The 19,701-nt window shown below is 37.3% G+C and overlaps 1 protein-coding gene across 2 annotated transcripts in view; it reads left to right on the top strand.

Moving 5' to 3' along the window:
• NEGR1 (neuronal growth regulator 1) overlaps positions 1-19,701 on the top strand; it is a 343,626-nt gene that overhangs the window by 140,528 nt on the left and 183,397 nt on the right. For both annotated transcript variants that reach the window (XM_072419472.1, XM_072419473.1), the window contains exon 2: positions 5,728-5,960. In XM_072419472.1, coding sequence (XP_072275573.1) covers positions 5,728-5,960 — 233 coding nt within the window. The remainder of the gene's footprint in view (positions 1-5,727; positions 5,961-19,701) is intronic.

Below are 19,701 nucleotides of genomic sequence, written 5' to 3'. Positions count from 1 at the left end.
CTCCAGGTACTCCAATTTCCTCCCACATACCAAAAAACATGCAGTTAGGTAAAACAGCTTTCCCTAAAAAAAAAAAAAAAATTGTCCAGTGGTAGCCAACCTTTTAGGACCCACGGACCACTAAATTACCGGACCGCGCATGCACGAGGAGCCAGGTGTCACGCAAAGGGGAAGAAACTTCTCCTATAGTGACGTCATGATGCCAGAACCGGTCCACTTATCCATCGCAGATCTGAGCCTGTGATGGGTGAGTGGGCAGGTTGGGTCCTGGCCACTTCCCTGAGCCTGCAATCCGTACAGGGGACATGGTCCGCGGCTCTGGCCAGACCTGCGGACCACCAAAATTTTATCCACCTGTTGGCGACCGCTGCCTTAGACTACGTTAATGACATGTGACTATGACATTAGATTTTGAGTCCCCTTAAGGGACAGTTGATGATATGATTATGGATGTAAATCGCTGCATTATATGTTGGCACTATAAAGATATAGGCTAAGAATAATATTAAAAAATATAATTGTCAAGCATAAACCTAGTTCAATAATATAACAAAGGGTGAAAAATATTGCAACAGTTGTTAGATTAATTTCACGAGATATGAATGTTTTTTTATTTCGCAATGTGTTTCACAGTATACAAAGTTTATTCTGCAAAAAAGGTTAATTTTATAGGACCACTCGGTTAACCCAAACATAACAAGCAGTTGATGACATCACTGGAGAGTAAAATACTAATAGATTGAAAAGACAATACCCCCAAACGTAAATTTCTAGTGAGTTATCCCCTACAAAGTGTTAATTCAACTTGGTAGGTGAACTGCAATTTAGCAATTTCTCCTTTTTGAATAAAATAGCTAATAATTGAAACAAACAATTAAGCCCTCTCCTACCCCTTATTCCCATCAATCTTTAATCACTGGCAAGAGAACTTTTGAAATTATCCTATACTTTTCCAAATCCATGTTCATGTGACACACCTAGTCCCAGTTATTCACCTCATCAAAATTTGGTAATTTTCTACGATCAATAGGTGGGCTGGCCAGTCCCCCCTCCACATTCGAAAATGACGCTGGGAGGGGATCTATATGACTAAAAAAAATAAAGCAAGATGAGTAAGAAGTTCGACAGAGGGGTGGGAGGGGGCTTTACTTTCACATTGGTTTTAGACTTTAGGTGTGGCTTTCTATTTATCTGTTTTTCCTGGACTCCTTCTCCCATGTCCACTTTGTCCAATTTAGGAGCAACCCAGAGTCTGGCACCTTCCATGAAAACCTTCCCAGCTTTAGAGAAGCTTGAAAATAAAATCATAGATCTTTACATATATCCATTTTTTAATTTTTTTTTAAGTTCTAAAGCTTTGGAAAGCAAACAGCGATCTCACCCTCTTTGTGATTAATCTGTTATTTATCTCCATTGAATAGGCACAGCACAACCAAAAAAAAAAAAAAAACACAGTCTGTGAACAAAATATTCCAAATATTGATGCTTCATCTTCACGGTCTGCATTATTGAGTCATGTGGCTGTCTGTTGGAACCCGAGTCTCTTTTGTACCTGCAGGTGTTTGTGTTCTATCTCTGACTGATGGTTCTGTGACTGCGTGCTGCTTTCTGCCAATGAACAAAGACAGAAACAAAAACACAGGTGGCAGAAGTTATTACTATAATGGAGTTAGCAAAATAAAATGCATTTCTCCTGTTTAAAACTATAGCCACTTGCCACTGAGCACATCCTTTGTGTTTTTTGCTGAATGTTTGCCTCAAAGTAATGCTTAATGTGGATTTCAAGTTTATGTGTTTGTTGTACCATATTTCCATTACTGTATCATATATTTATATATATATATATATATAAATTAAGAGAGACTGCCTCTATTGTGTGCCTTGGCATCTTGGTATCCACCTCTTGCAACACCAGTGTTGCAGAACTTAAACAAGGGGAGAGGCACACAAAAAGCAATCAGTGGCAGGAGAATAATGCCCAGATGAATGACTAAATAAGTTGTAAATAGAAATGGGATAACATTGTATCACAGGGTTGATTTTAGCGGGAAACGTGGCAAACTGGACAATTGCAACTTCTACAGAGCTGGCAGAATGGCAGTTGATGCAGGAAGCTGGAAGGCTGTGTATTCGAGGACCTCACTTAAGATTTGCCCAGGAATCAATTTTTGTCTAAAAACATCCATGTATATAGGAATAATGTTTTGATTTGATCCCCTATGCTAATGATTTAACTCATTCAGGATCAGTGTAACAAAGTAAATGTACATGTATGTACATATGTTTCTTCTAATATTTAGCCATTTAGAATTTAGTCTCAGTCTTCCCCGAAGAAGCTTAATTGCGAAACGTATCAGGATTGAGATTACTCTGTAAGATTTACCTATAGACTCACTATTACTTAAAGGAGTTTTTTGTATGTATTATGCTATGTGACTATATGTCTTACTTATACATATGTTCACCATCCATGTATACACAACATTTTTACAACAGCGGGGAGATACAGGTAGTGCACTACTGAACAATGTGTATGTCGTTCATTGAGGGGGAACAGACGTAGTGTAGTGGTCAACAGGACTACTTCTATTGCTGGGCATTGGAAAGAATGACACCCTTACAGATGGCCAACAAGATCATTGGTATCAGTTAAAATGACAAATTGCTCATTGCCCAAGGAACCCCTAGCAAGCTCCGGAAGAACCCTGGGGTTCCACAGAACTGTGGTTATAAAACACTGGGTTGGAGTGATCTAGCTCAGGTTATGGAAAAGGTATGGAAAAACACAAGGAAGATCCTGTACATAAGAGTAAGGAGAGGTAACTAGAGAGGAAAAGAGAAGAATGACTTTGGCAGACCAGAGGTTGTGGTTGGGACGGTTTCTGGAGAATAAATTCATATTGTAGAAGGCTTTGTAGGGAGGAGTAATTATTTTGGATTGTATCCTTTGTGTGATGGGTGATACCAGTTGGCATGGGGCTCAATTCCAAATTCCTAATTCCTCTTTTTCACAATTTCATATTTGACACAATTTATGAAAATGGCAGAAGGAGAGGGGAAGGGTGCATAATGTAAAACCTTTTAATGTTGATGCATATTGACTTGTGATATTGCAGATCAAATCCACAAAATTATCTCTACCAGTGGAAAGGGGTTGTTAAAGATGGGCAAAAAACTCCTCTGTGTAAATGCTGAGGACAACTTTAGCTTTTGTTGGAGACCCACTTATTGTACATTTTGTGTTATTTGTCATGGCCAATTAATTCTCCACATAAATATTGTGTTATTGTTTTGATAATTAATATTATTCCTAGCAGCTTTTTTTATTCTTCTTTGTTATCTAAGCACAACTAGCGCGTCTGGTTTTTATTCTAGAAAGATGATGGTAATTGATTTAGACTACTGTATGCAGCATACTGTGAATTAAAATCATTGATTTTGCACCTGTGAACATTCATACAAACCAAAACATGAATACATTGGAAAAAAAAGTAAATCGCTCATTTAAAAAAAAAAAGAAAATCAAAATTGTTTGCTGAATGTATTGAATTTTTTTTGTCAGACAACCTTGTTTTTCTAACACTTTGCAACTTTTAGTTCTGTTGTGGAACTTAGTTCTAAGCTGTTGAGGTGGATATGTGAGTTTTAAAGGATAAACACGATAGGTTTGAATTACAAAATATAAAGCTAACAAAGACTGTTTGTTTGGGCAAAATAAGATGCTTTCATTCTCTGATATCTCTCTAGATCTGCAGCATAAGCCCTGTTCAAAGCAAACCTGGGGCGCCATTGATGTAAAGGAGAAAATGATTTAGAGGAAAACATCCTTGCTTTAAATGTGAATAGTTTATTACTCCAAAATAACTTGTAATGAAATCATGTATATGATCCCTATTTTGGTGAAGTATGGGGGTCTCCAGCACTCAGAACTCTTCCTAAACCTAAGTTTTCAGAATTAAAGCATTAGCTAGTACAATACAATACAATCCTCTGTGCTGTACTAAAGGACTATGTTGGCCCTGTGTATTGGTTAATGGCAGCAGTGGTGGGTCCGAGGTTGGTGTTCTTCTTTGACTGACAGATAGGAAAATGCTTGGCAATGTCTGCATTTTTCATTTGGCCGTAGAGGAATGCATGTGATGATAACATTGTGGTGGATGGTGAGTCACCTTTGGGTAAGTTCTCCACTTTCTCCATACACCACACCAGGTTATAGAGGTATGGCATATGTGTCAGGTAATGATGGGAGTAGTGGTGGGTTGGAATTGGGTCCGTGTGTGATGGACCCACTTCCTCCATTGGCAGGTGGGTCAACACTTGACCCTTTTAGCCCATAGTATGGAGAGATGATGTGTGTGTTGGTCTGCTTGTGCTTTTGAGATGGAGTGACCTGTAATTCACTAGCAATAATTAATAATTATGTCCAGAGGAAATTAAAGGCGTCCCTAACATTGGAAGCTATTGGGGAAATGCCCTCTTACCCGGACGGTCATAGGGAAAAAGGTTCCTTTACATTGGTAGTCAGTGGTGGAAGGACCATCTTGGATATTGGTGGTTAGAATGGTCAGATCTTTCAGGAGTCAAGGAAAAGAATGTCCCTTACATCGGTAAACAGTTTGAAAAAAGTGCTCCTACATTGGGGGTAAGCAGAGAAAGACCAGAAGATATTAGTGGTCAGAAGAGACCTATTAGATTAGTAAGAGGAAGGCCCCATTACATTGATAGTCAAAGGATGTAGAATCCCTTTACACTGGTCATTAATAAGTCTTCCCTACTTTCAGAAAGCTAAAGCTTTGATTTTTGTAGCTTTTGACCTACATGACCTACAAGAGAAGAATAGAGTTTCCGCTAGTCCCAAATGAGCAAATGAGTCTGAATTGCCCCATCGCCTGAACTCTGCAGGCATTTTTGGGCAGAAATCAGTTTGCCACTGCTTACTTATCAAGGAGCCACAAATACCCATTGAAAAGGATCCTTGGCTTACTTTGCAACCAAGTTGAGAAAAACTAAAAACTGGTCACTTAACAAAGGATGTATTCACTTAATTTATTAGAGAAAGTAATGCTGTGTCAACTATGAATGATGTAAAAACAAAAAAATGAATAAATGGATAAAATAAATACGGCTTCACCTTGTTTACCGATCCACATGAACATTCACTAATTATTTTGCAAAGAAGATGCTGTTTTAGTTGTACACATTAAACCGAATAACTGGTACATCTAATTTGTAAATGTTTGATGGAGTCATTAGCCATTAACAAGAAAGCAAAATTTAGCCTTATTTTAAAACGCGCCTCATTGTAAAGTATATTTTTATATATTTTATTATAAAATAATATTGTAAACATTTTTAGGTTAATATTCATACACAATTACTGTTTTATTCATATTCATAACATATTCCATAACATATTTTAAAATAAAGCTGAAAATGCTAAAACAAACATTAAATCCTCAATTATTGCTTAAAGCTGTTCTTCGGGATCCTTTAATAAATGCTTTTGCTCTTTGTTGCACACATTTTTCATTTTAGATCTAACTATAAAATGTGTGAATCAACATTTACTTATTTTAATTAATGTAAATAAAATTTGTAGGAATGTTATTTTGTGTTTTTAGGTTTTTTTTTTTTTTTTTTACTCTTTGTTTTCTTGGAAGATGTAACAGCACCATTTGTATTATACAGAATGTCTGTAATCTTAATGCTTCTCACTTCTGTCCGCAGGTGTTTATTGGAGGATGGAGCATCTAAAGGAGCCTGGTTGAATCGTTCCAGTATTATATTTGCAGGGAACGACAAGTGGTCAGTGGACCCCAGAGTTTCAATCGCAACATCAAGCAAAAAGGATTATACTCTGCGGATACAAAAAGTGGAAATTTCAGACGATGGGCCGTACACATGCTCAGTACAGACCGAACACAGTCCGAGGACAGTGCAAGTTCATCTTACCGTTCAAGGTATGTGCCGTACAGGACCCAAAAAAGCCATGAATAAAGGTAGCAATTTGTTAGAATAAAAGGACTTATTCTCTGCAATTGAAGGGCAATGTGTGAAAGTGGTTCTCTAGTCCACTGCTGCAAGATATTAGAGACCACCTCACGAGGGTTACCAGGTTCATGATCTTTATAAACGTTTAACTTTTCTCTTTATTTCAGTTTTTATAAGAATTACGAATTTTGAGAAATGCTTGTATCTGATTGGCTGCTGTGAAAAAAAAATCTTGTAGTGGATTTAGAATCCATAAGGCTTTTCATATATGCTGGGAGCTTACAGGAGTTTTTGGAATGATTCTGCTGGATCACAGGGTTCTCAGATCCTCAATAGGTTGGAGGTGCTTCCTACCCATAAAAGGTTCATTGTTTTTAGATATTTCAGAGTCAGTCTGTTCAAAACTTTAAAACTTTAGGCTATCAGTGCATGTTGTCAGGCTGAGCAACTTGCCAGTTTCTTATTACACTTAGAGAACAGCAGGAAAGTCAACAATCTACTTCTAGAAATAGGTTCTTCAACTGTGCTCACCAACATTCCCAGTGGGCCACACATAGGGCCACATTCACAAAAGTAATACACATGGATAATTATCAGGTATAAATGAATAAAAACGGAGGTCCCTATTTCTACCTGAAAATAAAGAAATATGCTTTGACTCAAGTATAAACCTGGGATACAGAATACATCTGTCTCTCCTAAATATATATATATATATATATATATATATATATATATATATATATATATATATACATATATATATATACATATAAAATCAATGTAAGTAAGTACATGCAAGGTGTGTTATTTTTAAAACATATTGGCTTTGTATGTATATCTTTTTCTCTTATTATTACTAGTTAAAATATTTTCTTTATTTTTCTTTTTACTTATGAGTTAGTTATGATTGGTCAATTGCTCTTAAATGATGTTTGGAGTAGAGCATCATCTAATAACCTGAGTATACCCTGAATTTTTTAAATTGCATTTTAGGGGAAAAATATATGATTATATACTTAATTATATGTATGTATTTATTTTCTAAGACTGTGGAAGTAGTGTTTAGCTGAATCCATTGAGATTTGAAATTACTTGGCCACAAATGAACCTTATCTTCATGTTATAGCAAAATGAGCCTATAATTTATAATATATGTAATACCACCAATGTGATTGGCCACTGGAGCTATGCTACAATAGACAGACACTCTCACATATTACAGGTAGGCTAGAGGGCTGAAACAAAATGCTGCAGGGGGAGAACTTACATTAAATTGCTAGAGGGCTTCTGGGGCTTGAGGGCCACATTGTAATTACCCAGAGACCAAGCCCTGGAGTTGTAGGCTGGACACCTATCTATAGGATCTCCTAGCTGCAGTTTTTAGGTGTGCTATTCAACCTTAAAAAGAGACCCTGTTTTGTATCTGTAGCATGTAAGTGGAAAATAAGCACAATAAATGCGTAAGTGACAAAATGCATTATGGGACAATCCCACTCCATTGCATCTACACACTGACCCCTAAAGAACCCCAGGATCCATAAGAAACACATGCATTAGCTTGTGCTGTGGGTTTGATTCATAGCTGTGTGAAAGAGCCCCAGGCTGGCAGGCTGGATGGACCTGCTTGTCTTTACTCGCCATCAATATCCTGTGTTTCTATGTTTAACACCGTCTTCCAGCAGAGTTACTTAATGATTTATTTCATCATTAGCTGTAATATCTGGAGGGTATAATTTCAAACTTTGAAAGTTTTCCTTAGTTAGAAAAGTTCCCGTAACGCTATACGGTTTTAATGAGACGGTTAAAAAGGAAAATTTAGTCTAGGACCAAATAGTCCTCGCTGCGTACAAGTGGCATTTTACAGGAAGTTGTATTGTAAATTCACATCCCACTGAGTCCCAGCAGGTTGTAAGCTAGTGCTGGCTGCTTTTAATTTCAGGCGCTTTTTAATTTCTATGTAACAAAAAAAATTGCTTTTGCAAAATGTTTTGAACAATAGGTTTGTCTTTGGTACAGTGTATTAGTTCTATCCTAAACCAACTCTTTAGCTGATTTAAAACCTAACCCTACCCTCATATAAAAACTACCTATTCCTACCTGTAAAGAGACTCATCATTTGGAGCAGAACTCTAGAAAAATGAATAGTCTTTTAGAAATTACATATAAAGGAATGCAATGTTCATCTTTAATATAGAAATTTTCCCTGCAGTACTTTTTTCTGCCACTAGATGTTTTCATTTTGATTACCAGCATGATTCAAACCACTTTTCTGAGCCAGGATAGTCCTGGTCCGGCCCCCAACAATGAATGGACAGTGAAATAGGAAGGGGCATAGTGATGAGCTTATCTCTTTGTTGCTGTTCCAAACACTAATCCTAGACGGTAAATTTGCTTCCACTAACTCCAACGGTAGAGCCTTTGTTAAACCTACAGTCTGTCAGTGTGCTTCTAATTCTTATTTTGTCCATATGATAGCAAAGCAAAGAGTGAAAAGTGTCAAATATAAGCTGTATATGGTGAACCAACACCTATTTTGTTGGCTTTCCACATTTGGTCACACCCAGAAGCATGTAAATTTAAGAATCCCTCCTTTTTGAAAATCATTTATTTGCCCCTGATATCGTGGCTTGCCAGTCACTGCACCTATTGACCCGATATAACAAAACACCTAACATTGTATAACAACAACAAAGGGAGCAAATAAAAGAAGATGATTGTTAGGATTTGCATTGCCAAGGCCAATCAGCGCCCAGATCTCATCTTTGTGCTTTGGTTCTGCATTCCCCAGCTGTCTCTACATTCACATTCTCCATGGAATAAAAGCAGAAGGAGATTTTTTTTTTCTGTACCCTGTTGAAAACTTCTCAATAAAAATACAATTTAAAAAAAAAAGCAGAAGGAGAATACATAAGATTTTCATGTGACAGCACCGCACGGCTTGTTAGTACAGCGCAGCATCCTCTGCTAGAATCAATGTGATGTCTGGAGCGTTTTCCAAAATCTGCTCTGCCAAAGTGCAATGCATATCCAACAGATGCTTAGCAAGCCAGTCAGTTTATAGCGAAGACAAAAAAAAAATAAAAATATTTGGGTCAGGATATTTCCTTTACCAATCATGGGATGGAGTGTGTCACTGGGTGAAATGTACCAAAATTAAATGAAAGGGAAATTTAATTTGGATGGAGCCAACAGTGGGCCCCCCATGGATCTGAATTGGAGCCCCTATGGGGGCTTCTAATAAATGAGGAAGGTTCAGGGCCCTTGTGCATCTGCATATATTGCACGTCCCTATGTCAGCCACTGTGCAGCAAAGCTTAGACTGTAGGAGAGAAAAGTAGCACAACAAGCCAATCAAGTGTGCTGCAGTGCTTATGGGCTAACAAGGTGGTTGAAATGTTTCTCCAAAAGGTGGTTTTGGAAATATAGGTGAGCTCTTCTTGTTTTATAGGAAAACAAAAGCAGCAAAGAGGCAGGAACATACATCCTATTCATGTAGTCTAGAAAGAATAATACATTCAAGCATTACACATATTACAGCCACCTAATGGCAGAACCATGAATTACACTGTGATTTATGTAAATGGTTGTTGCACCTTGCTGTATTGTTCAGACATGTACAGAGGGAGGGACAAGATTTGTAAATGCGGCAAGGAAACAGCTCAGGTCCCATATAAACCCTATATACAAACATGTTTTTGACCAAGATTCACCCAACTTTTATCCAAAAATTACATATTTCACACTAAATTTGATTGGGAATTTTGTGAATCCACTTTTACCTGTTAACATTATTGAATCCAATGTGAAAAATGTATGAACCACCTTTAAGTGCTAATCATTGTTCAATCATCGTTCCATAAAAAACTATGACGTCTATATAGAAATGTTTTCACTCGACCCTTATGCAACGTTGACATTCACCTCTAATTAGAAAGAGTGAAACATGGAAAAAAATAATTCACGTATTTTATAATCTAATTCAATGTGGATAAGGTACTCATTTCTGGGTGAATCTTGGGTACATGTTTATAAATACCCCCCTACAACTTCATCAGCTGACCGTTGATTGGCTCTCTTGTTTCCTCCGTGTAGACACGTGTTGATGTTCATTGTTTATTTCTTTACACATTTCAATTTGTTGTTATTTTCTGTGTTCTTCGTAATGATGAAAACACGCTGAATCCAACATCATATTTTTTCCTACAAACAATTTATCTATTTTAAAAAAGATCTGGCACGCCTGGCACAAGGCTGGCACACACAGCCAATTAAGAAGCTCTGGCAGGAACACGGGATGTATGTTGTTGTTTTTTTTTTTCTTGGACTGAACGGCGGCGATTGTTATAATGAGGTTGCTTGGACCCGGCTTCCAGGAGGATTTACCATGAATAAACGTAGGATGTTGTATATCGGGTGATCTGTCTGCCAGTTATAAATAAGATCACGCTGTCTGAGTGTTATTTCCAGCGTTTTCCAAAAAAACGACTCGAGGATAACCTATCTGTAGACACTGCTGAGTATTATTGAAGCTGATAATATGCTTGCATTCTCCATTATCTACAGGCTAATTAAATTTAATGAAACCTTTCAATATTCTTACATACCCTGTCTTGGAACCAGTTGTCCCATCACTGGGTCTATGTTCTCAAGAAGCCATGTTCAGCACCCTGCTGGCCTCTCCCGCCAGCCATTGTCTGCCTGCATTGCACAGATCAAAGACCCACTTATGACATCACTGGTTCTAAAATATTTTTTTCCCATTTCAAAAGCACGTAGATAAGAGAAAATGCAAGCAGATAAAAGATCGGATTTATTATTATTTCATTTTTTATTATTTATTTAATAATATTTATTATCAGCTGCATCTACAATTAGGTTGTAGGAGAAATTAGGAAATTAAAAAACTGTTTTAATGGGTGGGTCTTAGCCAGGAGGAGTGGGCATTTCTAGGCAAATTGTATTTGCACGCTTTAGGTAAAGCCATGTGATGCTGAGTCTCTATCAAAAAAGTGCTGTCACTAACACTTCTGGGTAGTGATTGTGGGGATGTATCCCAAGTTAAAATAAAAGTATGCTTTTTACATAAATAAAAGTTAAATCATAGTTGGGAAAGCCACTTTTTGAGTCAGTTGCAAAACCCCAGACCGGAGGGATCATGTGACTTGCACCCTACATACATGCCCAGCAGCAAATATGCTAGGTCTTGACACTTGTGAATGAAGTTACCTCTCACTGGTTACTGATAGAGTTGATTTCAGGACCAACTTTGGAGGAGGAAAAAGGTAAGGTGAAGCTAAGGTGTGCATAAGACAGCAGGGATGCAGAGAGATTGGTGGCAATTTACTGAATACTTAGGAGCTGTTCACATGGTAAAGTTAAATATTGTACTGCAGGGGATATTTCACTTAGCTAAGTGAATGAGATGAAGCTCTGCTGACTTCAATCAACCAATCATTTGCAAGAAAAATCATGTTCCTTTAGTTTACCTTGCACGTGATTGGATATTCTTGGTGAATCACTGCATTCACAAGCTAAGTGAATTATCCCTTTTAAGGAAATGCCCCTGTTGAGTGGACAGCCGCAATTCCCTTAGTAAATCACCCAGTTTTGTCCTGCATGTGCGAGGTCAGTGATCGCCAACCGGTGGTCCCGAGGAAATTTGGGTGGTCCACGGCTCTGGCTGGTGCGTCCCCCAGTGGGCTCAGAACCTGCGATGGGAGAGGGTCGGTTCTGGCATCATGACGTCACTCTGGGGGAAGTGTCTTCCCCTTTGAGCGACACACGGCTCCCTGTGCATGCGTGGTCCGGAGTTCGTAAAACTAGTGGTCTGTGAGGTCTAAAAGGTTGCCAACTACTGTGCAAGGTGGCAGTGCCTCTTAGGTCAATTTTTTTGTATTTTAGTATTTTTATCCACCAACGGGCTACCTGGGACCCTGCTCAGGTATATACCCCATTGTAAAGGGTAATTTTATTTACCCCATCAATCCTGAATCCTCAGGAATATTTTTCTGCCATTCTGCAGCCTGTGTGTTTTTTTCCAAGCAGCATCCCACCGCCGGCCCATGGTCTGTATAATTGTGAAAATAACACCTTCTCCCTCCATATAACATTTATCTCTCCTGCTCGAACTGATGAGAAATGACAGAGCGGAGAAATTCAGCTCCGCATCCTGATAGCGATCTCCCAGCTCTTCAGTAAATATATGCATTATCTGGATCAGAGGATGAAACGCCCGCCAAGATTTGATCTCTCCGTGCCGTAAATGATCAGATAAAATTTCCGATGTGGAATTTGGTACTAGAACTAGATTACTAGAGTACTAGATGGTACTAGAACAAGATTTTTTTTTATAGCTGAATAAAATATTGATTGTGTTTGGTATATTTCCTTTGTACTTTTTTAATTGCTGTAACACATTTACTTATGTGTATTAGTTATTTATGAATCTCATTTTTATTCATTGATTATATTCATCATTGAGCTTGCAGTAGTGTCTGGGCTTGTTTCTAAAAGCCTGTAAAAACATTTCAATATAGAGAATAGATAGATAGATAGATAGATAGATAGATAGATAGATAGATAGAGATAGATAGATAGATAGATAGATAGATAGATAGAGGGATAGATAGAGATAGATAGATAGATAGATAGATAGATAGATAGATAGATAGATAGATATGGCAAAACGCGTCAGCAGCTAGAATTCTGCTCATGAATAATTACCATTTTTAATGATTTATATGGATATTTTCTCTATCATATCAGTGGAACTTTTATAGTATTTTATCAGCTTTAATGTAACTAATCTTTTATTGCCAAAAAAAAAAAAAAAGTTCTGAACCCATTTCCAAATATTCAAATGTTTTGGTTCAATGTCTGTTTCCCCAGGGGTTGACATGAGTATCTGTACGAATCTGTACAATGGACAATTTGGGGATTTTTTTATTTTGCATAGATAAATAAATAGATTGAAAAATATTTGGTCTACGGCAGCTCAGTAGGACCTCTAGAGGTAGAGAGCGCTACTGCAAGAGGTGCAGGTCACATTTTTTGCAGCCAACATTTATTAATTATTATATTTATTATTCTGTATATTGGATGCAGCAGCAGGTATTATATTAGCCTAAATATCAAATAAAATTTATTTTATATTATCACAGTTAGTGTCTTATAATAATTATTGTATATATATAGTAAGATTGTGAGCTTTTCAGGAAAAACATAATTATGGACTTTGTAAAGTGCTGCATCATATGTGGGTTTAAATATAAAAGATAATAATAACACAGCTCAACAAAATTTTGTTTTTTTTCACTTGCCAAGGAGGATTTTTTAATATATTTAGTGTATTTCAGGTCTACTGAATCCAGAAATGACATTGGTTTCATTGAATTGGCTCTAGTCCTTGTGATACAGGAATCGGAATAGACGATTTTACCAACAATAAACTTTAACACAACATATTAATATCAATATTTACACCGATGTTTTACATTTCATATTTTAAATGTAGCATTATTTTCATGAAACTTTCATTTGCCTTCTTTTTATTCATACATTTTCTTTTTTTTACAGAAATATGAGTTCTTCAAGAAGAAGTTGTTTAATTGACCCTAATGTATTTTGCTACATTTGTGGTGAATATTCTCAGCAAAAACAGAGAAGAAACATTACTGAATTTGTGAAACAAGCATATCTTGCATTTTTTAGTATTAAACTTGGGGATCAAGATAAGTATTGGGCTCCCCATATGGAATGCAAAACTTGTGTAGAGTTTGTACATCAGTGGAAAAATGAAAAACTGAAAACATTTGGTGTACCTATGGTATGGCGAGAGCCTAAAAATCATCATAATGATTGTTATTTTTGTGCTGTGAATGTAAAAGGTTTTAATTGTTACAAAAAACAAAAACAAGTGGGAGTATGCTGATTTGGAATTACCAGGACGACCTGTGCCGCATGCACAGGTGCTGATGTTCCCATACCAGTGTTCAGTACACTCCCTGATATTCCTGTATACAACATGGAGGATATACAGGGTTTGGAGTGTAATCCAGGAGTTAGCAGTGGAAGTGAATATGAAGGAAGTGTTTCATCAAACCAGCAGTTCTCCCAAGAAGAGCTCAATGATTTAATACGAGACCTAAGTCTGCCAAAACAAGCATCTGAACTTTTAGCATCCAGGCTAAAAGAAAAGAACTGTGTAAGACCGGACGTTAAAATAATGGTTTATAGGACAAGAGAGGTGATTCTCCGACCATATTTCAGTGAAGATGGAGACTTTGTGTACTGTTGTAACATCCCTGGACTACTGGTCCATATGGGAGTACCAGAGTACCGAGCAGAAGACTGGCAGCTGTGTGTTGATTTAAACATGGTGAACTTCCTATTTGGACAGCAAAGTGGATACACAAAGTACCCATGTTTCATCTGCTTGTGGGATAGTAGAGCAAAGCAGGATCACTGGAATAAAGTGACATGGCTTCCAAGGGAAAACATGAAAAAGGGTACAGCGAACAATATTAACGAGCCAATGGTTGACAAAGAAAAAGATCATTCTCCCTCCACTACACATAAAGTTGAGAATAATGAAGCAATTTGTTAGAGCTCTGAACAAGGACGGCGATTGCTTCAAATACATTTGTAGATTCTTCCCTGGATTGAGTACTGAAAAATTGAAAGCGGGAACCTTTGATGGACCCCCAGATTCAGAAACTGATAAATGATGCAAATTTCTCAAGTTACATGACTGATACTGATACTTCTGCCTGGCACAGCTATGTCATGGTTGTCACAAACATATTGGGTATCCACAAAGCACAAAATTATGAAGAACTGGTACAAAACTTGCTCTTAAACTTTAAAAATGTGGGTGCTACTATGAGCATAAAGGTACACTATCTCCATAGCCATTTGCAAAAATTTCCAGAAAACCTTGGGGATTTCAGTGAGGAACAAGGGGAGAAGATCCAGCAAGATATAATGGTGATGGAAGAAAGGTATCAGGGCAGATGAGAGATACATGATGGCAGACTACTGCTGGAGCCTTCAACGTGATTTTCCTGATCATCAGCATCAAAGGAAATCATACAAACTGAGTTTTTCAGTGACTTCTTTGTGATTAGTTCCGTAACTATACTGAATATTAATTATATTAACATTAAGTATTTCAAAAATTTAATTTTGTACACGTAGGCATATCTAGTTGATTTTGCTTAATTTTCATGTTTCATTTTTCTATGAGGTTATTGAGGTCATTATTTTAAAAACTAGAGCCAATCTAGCAAAACCAATACCATGTTTGCAATCCATACATCAAACATAACCTATAATGACTTTTTTCTGTTTGGCAAGAAAATGTTTGTTGACCAGTGTAATAATTAATATATAACAGAAGCTTTTAAGATGGCATAGTAAATACTGTTTCCTAAATCTTTGTATGTGATTCAACAGATACTTTGGGTTCTATTTATAAAACAGGGAATCTGACATTCCCTCAAACATTCCCTGGTGGGAAGCAAATACTGCCATTAAAACACCTAGAAGATTCTCATGAGCGAATGTTTGAGGGAATGTCCGATTACTTTTGTGTTGAGTTTTACCTACTGCAAATATGATGGCTAAGATGTTGTAATGATTTGTATAAATTAATATAGTTGAGATAATTCCTAAATCATGGTAACACCGTTCAGCGTTTCTCAAACTTTTTAACATGTGGGCCCTCTTGCTATGTTCCAACAAACCATTCCTGGTTCCTCAGATCACCCATGTTCATGTAGTCCCACGAGGGAATGTTTGAGGGAATCTTAGATTCCCTGTATTTTAAATACAGAGTTCATTGTATCATTATTATTATTACACAGTATTTCTATAGCGCCAACATATTACGCAGCCCTTTACAAAGTCCATAGTCATATCATGGGTGGATTTCTTAGAACTCAGTGGTCAATAGGCAGATTTAGGGTCCCAATTTTGTCCAAATATAACAAACCGGCCTTTTTATTGCTCTGTGTTAATAAAATCAGTTGTGTTGGGCAGTATGAGTGAGAGTCAGATGTGCTTAGCCGTCGAAGTTTTCTTCAAAATCATCTACATTCAATTCATTATTTAAACCGTTCAGATATATAAAAATGATTCCATATTCAGAGTTTTCAGCTTTTTTTCCAGCACAGTGATTTTATTCAGCATTCCAGTCATTCCCAGAGAAAAATGATATGCCATCAGCGTCTGCACAGCAAATACGTGCTTTATGTCACCTGATAACGCCATCCCGTCCCTTATGTTTAACATGTCTGCGGAATGAATTTCAAATATTAATATAGCGATACACTCGGCTTACGGACTCTAATTTGTTTTTCTTTTTTTTTTTCTGTATGGCTTTGCAAGGTTAGAATGTGGAACTAATAAGATAATTCTCAAACAGCTCTACTTGAAATGAAGTAGAAGATTTGGTAGGGGCAGGCGAAGGATACTTAGCAGATTAAAGTGATGATGTCTTTTTTTTTTTCTAGAACGCCAATACCCAATTAGGGGGCCTTGTTCTCGCCATTGTGGCCCTCGTTATCGTGTTGTCCCAGGCCTCAGAATGAAAGGAGATTATGTTCTGTGTGTTGTGGTATATATGTGGATGGTATCTGTACATGTAAACATATGACTTACCCCCAGCATGAAGAATTATACAAATATAGGGTGAATATAAGCATACTTCATGTTATTTAATCACTTTGACTTCCTTAGAGAAATATTTCAAAAAAACCACAAAACACATAGATGAAATATAAAAATCTGATTTGTGGCTACTAAATTATTTGTAATTCTCATTAGCCACAAAGCTTGTTTTATTCCTAAACTGTTACAGAGGATAAATATAGCGGTGGTGGTGTCCCTTCCCTATCTTAAGCTTGCTGATCAATGATGGAGCAGCAGCTAACTGATGAGGTTGTTCCTTATCTTTCTACTTCATTAAGAATGTTTAGTGCAAAGCAGTGCATTAGAATCTGATTGGCTGAGGCTTCTAGCATTCCTTCTAATGGTTTAAAGGAGACTATGCTCAAAAGTCATTTATGAAATATATAGCATGGTTAAAGGACAATTTTACCATCAGCGTAGTTGTCCTTTAAAACGCCCTAACCCTTTTATAGGGCCCTTCCTGGGATAATACGTACCTTGTTCCCAGCAATCTTTCAATCAACCAAATCTTGGCTGATCTTTCTTACTGAGCATGTGCACCATGACCCGATGTATTCTCATAAGTAAGCTGCACTGGTAGACCGCTGGAGGCTGCAATTAACATAACTCATGAAACAAAATATTTTGGGTAAATAAAGATCTCTTGTTGACATGATATATATATAAAAATCCTTTTACCCGCACTTTGCCTAGGCAACTTTAACCACATGGTTATGCTGGCTATCAAAAACTGGGGAAGATAGACTAAATAAGTATATATCATTTATTCCAGAATCCCGCAGGTGCATCCATGATAGTCTTGGAGAGCTTTTTTTTACTCATGCCCATAATTTCCAATCAGCAGTAAGAAAGGAGGACCAGTACATCTGCACTGTACAAAGATAATAGAAACCATGCACAGAAACAGAATCCATAATGTGAAAACACCTAAACAAATGATTTATTTTGGGTTAATCTCTTATTCTTTTTAAAAAACATTTAAAGAAACCATGTCTCCTATTTAAAGTGAGAGAGGCACTCCTCTCACTGATCACCACATTAATGTTGTATGAGCTGTGTATATAGTAATTATTGCTGGGGTTCCCTAGGACCTGAAATTTATTTTAAGGGTTTCCCCATGTGCAGTACGCACTTCTAAAAAACATGCAGTTTGGTAAGTTCGGGTTCTCCCCAAAACTGACCTCAAATTGTTAAAGAGGAAGTAAACCCAAAACAAAAAAACACATTTACCTTCAATCCCGCAGTGCAGTCGATCCATCGGGAGGTTTGGTCCATCAGGTCCTGCATCTTCCCAGTATCCATCCCAGTAGCCAGGTGCCGCCATCTTCTTCCTACGTCACTTATTGCAGGCGCGAGATCGGGTGACGTAGATGGGGAAAAAAAAGTTGCTGATCTCACTGCGCATGTGTGAGATCAGCATTTATTTCCCTTTTGATCAAAAGGCTCCTTCTGCACATGCCCGGGATGCTCGGTCATGCGCAGAGGGAGCACCCAAGAGCCTTCCAGAATGTAGGTATCCTGGGAGGCTCTGCGCTCCAATTTATTCTCCATCGCCTAGGCGGTGCTGCACTCTTTTTTTTTTTTTTTTTTTTTTAAAAAAAAAACACAAACAAACAGAATTTTTACTTTAAATAAAAGGGTTGTCTATCCCTTTATGTAAAGTGAAAATTCTGAGTTTAGGTACGCTTTAATGATATATAACTGTGATAGGGAAATTAGATTAGATTTTGAATGGACACTTTTAATGGACACTTAGTGACTATGGACTTTGCAAACACTGTGTAATGTGTTGGAGCTATATAACTACAGGTTGATCCCAATTAAGGGGCTGATTTACTAAAGGAGAGGATACACTTTCATGAGTGAAGCTGGGTGATCCAGCAAACCTGGAATGGATTTCATAAAAGTAATTTTCTATTTATTAGCAAATGTTTTCAATCCCGAAATAAATCCATTCTAAGTTTGCTGGATAACCCAGCATCCTTGATGAATGTGTATCCTCTGCAGCCTTGGAGAGCTTTAATAAATCAGGATGAATCAAGGGCTATTGAAATACACATATTAACAATCAATTGCAGCTTTGCACTTACATTCTTGTGTGATGTTCTGTTTGCTTTGTTTTTGCTGAATTGCTATATCAACAGACTCTAATTTGCACCACTGTGACCCAGGAACCAGACATGAGTCAATCTGGACAAACAGGGTATTTTAATATAAAAAAGTCCATCTATACTCAAAAATAGGCAGGAAGAATAGGCAAAACTCCTTCACACCTCTCCTCGTCAAATGGGTTAATCATTTCTAAATATTGAAAAAGTAGATTTCCTCTTTGGATTATTTTCTTCTGGGACCCAGGAATACAGTTAATTAAAAAACGAGTTTGCATTTCCTATCACTGCATTACAACTCATGTCCATTTTAAAGCCATCCATCACTCAAGCCGTTCACATGCCTCCAAGCTAATTGGCTAGTGTGAGTAGCTATTTACATGATTCTCATTAATTACAATTATTAATATGCTCGCCATATGCTGAAATAATGTGTATGTTCCAGACAGATACCGTGGGACAGTGTAATCAGCACATTTTATTTTTCTTTCTTCTAATGTGAAAAACTGAGAATTGAGGCCGAGTTCTATTATGGGGTTCAGGAGTCAGATGGCCTAAGGGGAAGCGAAGAAATTAACTTCTACCTCTTTCTTTCCGTCATTGAAGTTTTAATGATTTAGACAATCACACCTTATGAAAACGAGCTTGAAATAGTTACTGATTGCCAAGCGCTGGCCAAAGACCCCATGTGTGTCCAATGTTCCAAACCAAATAATAGGCATTATAATTATTTGTGCGTTTTTGGATTGCCAGTGCACTTCTGCGTTCCTGTGTTGCATGCATCAATTAGATACTCTGTTTGGGGATGTCATAGGGGAGATGGGGACTTGGCAGGCAGGAAAAATAGTTTATGACTAATAATAAGCAAAGCAAGCTGCTTGAACTAATATTGCATACCTGGTTCCCATAC

Source organism: Pyxicephalus adspersus, chromosome 8, assembly GCF_032062135.1.
Source record: "Pyxicephalus adspersus chromosome 8, UCB_Pads_2.0, whole genome shotgun sequence".
NCBI classification, from domain to species: Eukaryota; Metazoa; Chordata; class Amphibia; order Anura; family Pyxicephalidae; genus Pyxicephalus; species Pyxicephalus adspersus.
This window is presented reverse-complemented; position numbering and strand designations above follow the sequence as displayed.